Source organism: Sipha flava, unplaced genomic scaffold, assembly GCF_003268045.1.
Source record: "Sipha flava isolate LNK unplaced genomic scaffold, YSA_version1 169_pilon_pilon, whole genome shotgun sequence".
NCBI classification, from domain to species: Eukaryota; Metazoa; Arthropoda; class Insecta; order Hemiptera; family Aphididae; genus Sipha; species Sipha flava.
Genome location: NW_020271881.1, coordinates 224292 through 233752, shown reverse-complemented (window position 1 = coordinate 233752; position 9461 = coordinate 224292). Strand labels below are relative to the sequence as shown.

Genomic DNA, 9461 nt, shown 5'->3' with positions numbered 1-9461 from the left:
CCAAAATAAACAATAATGTTAGTTCGAAGGATTATTATGCATATCGGTTGATGATTAGACGCGATCAGGACAACGTTATTCTACGATGTCGGGAGCTCTGTCAACAATTCATGGTTGACATGTACGTAAAGATAGAGAACGGACGATTTCGATATCTGCGATTCAATCAATAAAAGCTACGTGCAGAAGATTCTCAAAACAATTGTTAGATATCGGTGATGGGAAAGTTACTACAAATGAAACGGGATGCATAAAATTACCGACCGATTTCTGCACAATCATTGATTCACAAGTTACTCTCATTGACCAGATATTTCCCAATGTATACAGAAAATACACAAATCATGAGTGGCTGGCAGAAAGAGAAATTTTAGCAGCAAAAAATGTGCACGTCAATGAATTGAATGTCAAGATACAATATTTGTTATCGGAAGACTTGATGACATGATGCGCCAATATAATTTAAATGCCTTCAATTTCCAATTAGATTGGCATTTGCAATGACTATCAATAAGTCTCAAGGTCAAACGATGTCTGTCTGTGGCTTAGATTGAAACAAATCATGTTTTTCGCACGCACGTGGCGAGCTCTCGAACCATCCAGTTTGTTAGTGTTGGCGAAAGATAAATCCGAGTACAATCTCCGTAAGTGGACCAACAAAAAACTGTTTTGATTGTGGTTCGAAATTTCATATCGCGCCCGCGTGTTCGAAACCACGCATAGCAAAGGGTGCATGTTATCAATGTAGATCTACGATTCACCAGTGGTCAAAATGTCCAGCGTTAAACCGTACTACGACGGCGAAGACAGCGGAGGTTCCAAGGGATAATGAGGTGAACAAGAACGAGTCCAGAATAATGAACGTAACGTCAGACCGATCTAAGGTCTCTTACAACCATCCAGGACCGTGTGAAGTGATATTTTCATGTAATGTTCCAGTAGACGCAGACATACAGTGTGGAATTACGTTTGTGGTGATCATCGACAACGACAATCCTATCAGTTTGGTAAAGCGTGAGTTAATACCAAATAATGTAAATGTAATAAAATCATTAGATAAAATTGTATTTTTTCTGGTATTAATAGTACTAAATTAGATTTGTTAGGAATGTTTGAAATCGATATTTCTGTTAATGATAATAAATTTTCTGTGTTTTTATGTTGTACCGGAGAATACTATGACTATGAGTGCAATTTTAGGTAGGGATTTTTTCACTAAGCCAGGTGTTAATTTATCATTTAAGAACGGTATTGTCCACTTTGATTGTTATGAAAGTGCATTAGATAAAACCAATAGTTTTAGTCAAATTTTGTACGTAAACTATGAACATGAGTTTGATTATGTGAAAGTAATGCTGAACGTAAATCCTGAGTTAAATAAGAATGTGAAAAAATAATTGTTTGAGTTATATCAAAAGGAGTATGGTAATAAAAATAAAGAGGAAATTATACAGGAAATAAACCCGAATTTAGAGATAAAAATCGTATTGAAACACGATTAACCTATTGCATATAGAGTGAGACGTATGATGACAAAGAAAAATTACGTAATATTTTGAATGAATTATTAAAAGAAGGTATAATTAGAGATAGTAGGAGTCCTAACAGTAGTCAGATAGTACTTCTTAAAAATAAAACTGGAGACACTAGATTATGTATAGATTATCGTGAATTAAATAAAATAACGGTTAAAGACAATTTTCCCACGGCACTAATCGACGATCAAATTGATAGTTAAAAAAATAAAAAATATTATGTTCTCATCAATTTAAAAAACGGATTTCATCATGTTCGAATGAATCCCTCTTCAATACCGTACACCTCTTTCGTGACTCCGTTGAGACAATACGAATATCTTAAAATGCCGTTTGGTTTAACGAGTGCTCCGAAAGTTTTCGTAAGATTCATGTTAAACATTTTTTCCGATTTAATTAAAGCAGGTGAAATAATACTTTATCTCGATGATATGTTGATAGTAACAGTAACTGCTTCCGAACATTTTTTTGTTCTAAAAAAGGTATTTAATTTGGCCTCGAAATTTGATTTGAAATTTCGTTTAGATAAATGTAAGTTCTTATATAGAAGTGTTGAATATCTTGGCTATATTATTAATGAATTTAATGAATTTGGTGTGCGCCTTAGCCCTATAAATATTGAATCAGTTATGGATTATCCGACACCGAAAAATCAAAAATAAGTCCGACAGTTCATTGGACTTGCCAGTTATTTTCGACGATTTATCGCCAATTTTCTCGTTAATCGCTAAACTATTACATACGTTGTTACAAAAGAACATTGATTTTTATTTTGGTGATGATGAACAATACACGTTTAATACGTTAAAAGAAAAATTATTATTTTTATAATAATACTAACTTATAATAACTTTATTTTTTGATAATCTAGAAAGTCTAATGGAAAAATACAAGTTTACTGCCACAAAAATTTTTAATATGAATGAAACTGGCATCTCAACAGTCCAAGACCCTGGAAATATATTGGCCCCAAAAGGACAGAAACGAGTTGGATCTATAACAAGTTGGGAGCGAGGCAAAAATGTTACTGTTATTTGTACCATTAGCACATTTGGATCATATATACCTCCAGTCTTTATTTTCCCTAGGAAGAGGATGGACAGCAAACTGACAAGGAATGGTCCACCAGGTGCTCTGTACGAATGTTCAAAAAATGGGTGGACTAATAATGAAATATTTTTGGTGTGGCTGAAACATATGTAGTTAACTATTTTTAAATATTAAGTTACTGTTACAAAGTTATCCCAGGTTTATTAAGTTATGTTACCCATGTTATTAATAATAAAGGCAAATATTAATAAAAGTATTTTTATGTTTTTTTTTTTATGAAATTATGATTAGAATAAAAAAATTATGATTTTCCCTATTAATTTGCATGGGTTTTTGAGTGATTATCATTACCCCTACATAGGAGGAATGGTGGTCATTTCCACTTTTTTAAAAAGAATTAAAAAAATATATTTACATTTGTTTTAAAAATCTGAAATGTAAGTATGTTATACCTAACAAGTTAATACTTATTTTATCTATATTTAATAGTGTTTTGAATTAACCGTTTGCCGGAAATCGATATTCTTGCTTAGGTGACTGCCATTCCTCCATTCTCCCCTACTCGGTACAAGTTCTGAGAATATGTTCAAATTTGTAACATTGTCATGTTCCATTACATACTTTGCTGTATCGGACGAAAAAAATCCCGACTTTTTAAAACAATTTTTGACTATCTTTGGTTTTATATTCTTTAATGCGGACTTTATCCAAAAAAATGCATCTAAAACGTTTATAGATTTGTTTTCTACATTCTGATCAATTTTAGATAAAATATGACGAAGTAATCGTTGGCGATAATGAACTTTAAAATTTTGAATTATTCCTTGATGTAGTGGTTGCCAAATCGAAGTTGTATTTGGAGGTAGGAATATTAGTTTTATATTTTTTAAGTTTAATGTATCAGGATGTATGCTAGCGTTATCTAAAAATAAAATAATTTTTCTATTTTCCATCTCCATTTTTCTGTTAAAACACATTAGCCAGTCTGTCATTAAATCTCGATTCATCCATGCTTTACGGTTAGCATTCCAATTAACACATAACGTTGATACATTTATACTTATGAAACAACGTGGTTTTAGTGATTTTTTAATTATTAATGGAGTTTCAAATTCCCCGATCATATTTACACATAATAAAATAGTTAAACGATCTTTAGCTTTTTTACCTCCACGACAAATTTCGTTTTTTAAACATAATGTTTTATCAGGAAGTGCTCGAAAAAATAAACCCGTTTCATCACAATTGAATATATTTTTTGGTTCATAATCTGAAATTAATGTTTTCAATTTTTTAACCAGTTTTTTACAACACTTGAACCAACAGAGTTACCTTCACCACATATATTTTTAAAAAAATGTTAAGACGTTCTCGGAATTTTTGAAGCCAACCGTTTGAAGCTTTAAAACTTTCTAGACCTACCTCATTTGAAACTTCTCGTGCTTTTTCTTGGAGCAATGGTCCAGAAACAGGTAAATTATATGAACGGGCTCTACAGAACCATTCAAATGTAACTTTATCTACAAGTGCTCCATCCGATGTTTTCGAAAATTTTCTCCTTATATCTTCATTGCCATTTTCAGTGTCATATTTTTCAAATTACACGCATCTTATAAAATGTTATTCACCTGTATTTTTCATTAAATGAGATGTTTTTTTGATAAATTAAAATAAAATATTTAAATTTACCTGTGACTTGCTTATGCAAAATCTTTCTACTAGTACACGAAGACTTAGACTTTCCGTTTCTTTAGTTTTAATAATATTTATTTTTTCTTCTTAGTTCAATCTTTTTCTTTTATTATTATTCATTTTAACGCAGGTACGTGTTCACACAATGTACACAACTAATGACCGAACACATAACCGAACCTTTAGTCATTTTTCGAATAGGAAAACTATTAAGATAAGATGAAATATGGACGAATGTATAAGAGATAAATATGGTATTTTTATTTCTTAAACGTTTTCGATATGTACATGTATTGTGTCCATTTATGAGAGGTAATTTTCAATTTGGTACCAGCTTATTGTGTCCAGATCCACTGTTAGGAGTGTCCGCTATTAAGAGGTTATAAATCTTATTATGTGCATACATTTTTGCCGGGGAACTTAGAAGTGTCCACTATTGGGAAGGGTCCACTATTGAGAGGTGTCCATTAAAAGAGGTTTCACTGTATTATCATTATTATAATGTTATGCGTGTTCGAGATGAACAATGTCAGGAAGGCCGAGCTGTTGGCGTCTGTTTTAGAATGTTCGCGAGACATTAGTCGGTTCTTCGGGAATACCGATTAGATAACGATCTGGTGTTTCCATTGAATGTTCTAGAACAGATACCCTTATATATTGATGTCCAAATCAACAGCGGCAGATATTTAGATACTTGGCATCAGAAGAATTATTTCGCTAAATGTCTTTTGGTTTTCGCATTTTTCACAGCTACATTAGTGTAATAGTGAAAGAAGCATAGTCAGTTATATAAAAAAAGTTAATACCAATATTTTTTCCAAATACCAGTACGATCGACTTTAAAACTGAAGCTGAAAAGTATTATACCAAATTGAACTTTCCGAATTGCATACTTGCAATCGACGAAAAAACATGTACGAATTTGCTGTCCTAGAAATTCAGGATCATTATTTTTTAATTGCAAGGACTATTTTTCCATGGTTTTACTAGCAGTGGAAGACGCAAATTATAAATTCATCGCTATAGATGTCGGTTTATTTAGAAAAGAAAGAGACAGTGGTTAGGTTAGGCAAACAAACTTTAAACGGTACATTTAAATTTCCTGAAAATTGTAAGCTACCTGGCTCTGATTGTGTAGTACCTCATGTTATCCTCGGTGATCAGACATTTAGATTGCACAAGCATCAGTGGCGGCTCGTGAGGTTCACATAAGGTGGTGCACAAATAATTTGCAAGATATGTAGGTGGGTAAAAAAAATATTAATTTTATCATAGGTATAGGTACATATAACATAATTATCTATATATATATATATATATATATATATATATAAATTAATTGCTGTTTGTTAGTTACACGAATAATAATATACGTAAACGTCGGTGGTCGATAGTTAACAGAAAAACGATTGTTGTTTTGAATTTAAGATAATGACTAACATTATCAGCTGATAATCGGAGTATAATAAACAAATGTGAGTAAAAATAAATCTTAATGCCGATGCCAATGCGTAACGGCGCGGCGACATAGAAAATAATTCACCGAAAACAATTTAATTGGTTATGTGCACAGAAACGAATGTGCACATAAATTCCATTTAAACGCGCGTTGCGTGTTTCGACTTGTTTTAATTTTTACATTGTACAAATGTGCACACTAATAGTGTGCACTACTGTACCATTATAACACACACACTGATACCGTTCCGTCGCGAACAACCGCCTGCCCGTTTGGCCTTCGGAAACCCCATCTAAATACTTTTACATCTAAATAATTTTCATAATATTCTGAATTTATATTTTTATATTTTGAAAAATAATCTTAATAACACTACAGGTATTTAATTGTATTATTATGGTTTATGTTTTCAATATTTTTTGAGTTCGGGTAGGTAGTGCACGTGCACTTGTGCACATATACGCGAGCCGCCACTGACAAGCATATATTAAGAACGTATTCACAAAAATCAGCCAGAGGAGACAGCAAGAGAGCCATTTTTAACTATCGACTCAGTCGTGCTCGACATGTGACCGAAAATGCTTTTGGGTTACTGAGCCAAGTATTTCGAGTTTTCCTCCAACCGTTTAGTATTGAACCAAACACTTGTGATGATTTAATTATAGTAGCATGCTGTTTACATAACATGTTACGTAAAGCATATTTAGAAAAAAATTAAAAAGTATTTTATCAATTTGACCAGGAACAGCCAACTTTTAATAACGATTTGGTACGTACATTTTGCATTTGTGAGTTCAGATAGAATAGCAGTAAGGGATATTTTTAAAGACTACTTTGCAAATGAAGGAGCTGTATCATGGCATACATGATGTAATATATTAATATTAATATTTCATATTATATAATAATTTTTTGTTCGTGATTTCAATTTAGTTTTAGTTTGGTATGTATATATGGATTGATTCATATTGATAAATGTTTACCTATTTATTTTATAAAATATGAACAAACATGGTATTTCCAATTTTCGATATAATAATGTCAATTCTAGTGCCTACTCATTTTTATAAAAAAAAAACAAAAATCTCAAATTGTCTGTGTTAATATTTCAAAATACATTACAAAATTTATATTTACGTATCGATACCGTTGGTTTTTCCACAAAGCAAACAAAAATGTTTCCTATATTTATATAGTGAAGAATGGTTTAATACACAATGATGTAAAGTCAGATAAGACACTTTATTACTAAATAACATAACATAATAATGAAACATATAAAATAAAATAAAACATGACAATAAAATAATAGTATGTTTTTAAATAAAATCAGTCTTTGGTTAATTTTAGGATTTATTATAAATTTAATATTATAATTATTAAATTATTATTATTTATATATCATTATTATCTTGATTGTAGTTGAAAATTGTAAATGAATTTGGAGCAATTTGTTCAATTCTGGCTTGAGCATATGATATGTTCAGCTCTAGTTGAGAATGATAATTATCAAGTGGTCTTTGAATTGCAAGGTTTTGGTTTTCTAATTGACTTACATACGTCAAAATCTTAATTTTTGCGTCACTAATAGTTTGTGGTGATAATTTTTTTATGGTAATAGCAATACTTTTGAAAAATAAATCGACATCATCTTCACTTTGCAAGTTCTTAGTAAAGACTTCGTTTTGTGTTTGAATTTGTGACAGTATCTCATTCCGATCTTTTGCTCTTTCAGCAAGAATAACTGATAATTTATCTTTGTTTGACCATATTCGTTTTCCTCTATATGATGTTAAGGGCAAGTTTTGTGTGGTCGGAAGTTCTTCTTGTTCTACTGAGTTATCATTGTCAGTATCTTTTACAACTTCTTCAATATTTGATATAGATCTAAAAAAGTTAATATTATAAATATTAATTTAAACAATTAATTAAATACATTTACAATTTCATTTTTATAGATAAATACTTACTTTCTTTCGTACTTGACCTAATCCAAAAATGATAATTACAATTTTGTCGCCGGGGTTTTTCCATCTTCGTTTACAGTCATCAGCTAAAATTTAAATTATAAATATATTTTTTTTTCATGTAATTACTATATGAAATGGTATATTCAAACCAGATCGATTCATTTTTTCGAAAATTCTATTCCAAATCTCTTCTTTACAAAATACATCTTTATGTTTTTGTTCAGAGTTGTCATAAATTACTTTGTTTTCTTGCACATATTCAGTTAGTAGTTCGTCTTAGGTGTACGAAAACTTGCCAAGAGACTCATTTTTGCAAAACATTCAATAATATAATAAATCGCAGAGTGACTACGCGCACCACTAGTCCCGGACTAGTACTGTCGCCGACCAATGCGATCAATTTTTATTGTAGCGCGTCAAATCGTGAGTAGGAAACCAGTCTAGTATAAAGATGTGTCATTCATGAACGAACGAGTTCAATTAAACTATTCACCCAAGTGACCGGTTTCATACTAGTTCACTTTTGATGAACGACTCGTTCATCGTTCACTTTGTACTTTTTATACTAGTACCTTAATCGTTCATGAACGATTCGTTGATATGGAGTAATAATTATTGAACTAGTTCCTTCATGAACAATTCTTTGATACGAAGTACGTATTCATACGAACTAATCGTCAAATATGTAACAAATATAGTTCAGTGAACTAGTTCAATTTAATGAACGATGAACGACTGAACTAGTTCACTTTAATGAACGATAAGTCCTATCTCTAGTTTAGTATTAAACCTATGAACTAGTCGACGCTGTGTGTTGACGCCGCGACAAATCGCTGAAGGGGAACCGTACCTCAAGACGGAATGTTGTCGGCTCGGCGCGTATTTTTTGTAAGATTCACGAATTAATGATCTTTGGAATAAATTTTGTTTGTAGTAGAAAGTATAATTTGTGTAATATATCTTTTATTTATATCCGTTACCGCTCTCGGTAATGCCATCAATTAATTTTTAAGTTTTGTGGATAACCCAGATAAATATAATTTAAAAATCCTAAACTACATTTAAGTACACGTAAAAATTTACGTCGTAGTTATATTTTTTTTGTAAAATCACTTAAGAAATAATAATTTGTATATTTTATCACGTGATGAATACAAAAATTGCAAAAAATTACAAAATCGTTGAAAATTGCAAAAAATTGAATTATTAAATTAAATAGGAAGACTAAAATTAATCTGATTCGTATACAGATCAGATTTGATTTACTGGGTATCAATAAAAAGTTGCAATATCAACTAAATCTGCTCTTTAATTATAACATATAAATAAAAGTTTATTTCCCTTAACTAGAATTAATGAGGAAACATGAAAAGCAATACAGTGATTTTTTTAATTTTACTCCATATAAGCCAATCTCTGTTTATTTTTTACATTATTTTGAAGTGTACACGTTAACCCATTAGTCCCTAACGTTGCGTAAACGAAACTTTAAAAACAAATTTTTTTGTTATTGAACTAAATCACTTTTAAGCTGTTATAATTTATTCTCAATAGAACAATGATTATATTTTTTATGTAATAATTAATTTTATTTGAATTATTTAATTTTTACATATTTATAAACTTTGACGTAATTTCAAATTATCAAAAAATATGCCAAAATTGCAATGAAAATTTATCAAAATTGCAATATAAATATGTTAAAATCCAAACAAATATTTGTAACTTTTTTAGGTCATTTTTATATCATATATG

At 30.5% G+C, this 9461-nt stretch overlaps 1 protein-coding gene across 1 annotated transcript; it reads right to left on the bottom strand.

The window, feature by feature from the left end:
* Positions 1 to 3067: 3067 nt before the first annotated feature.
* On the bottom strand, positions 3068 to 3838 carry LOC112679855 (tigger transposable element-derived protein 6-like; the record flags this gene model as incomplete). Its single annotated transcript, XM_025549786.1, has 1 exon — positions 3068 to 3838. A coding segment is annotated over one exon (771 nt), but the record flags the coding sequence as incomplete, so codon positions are not given.
* Positions 3839 to 9461: the final 5623 nt, after the last annotated feature.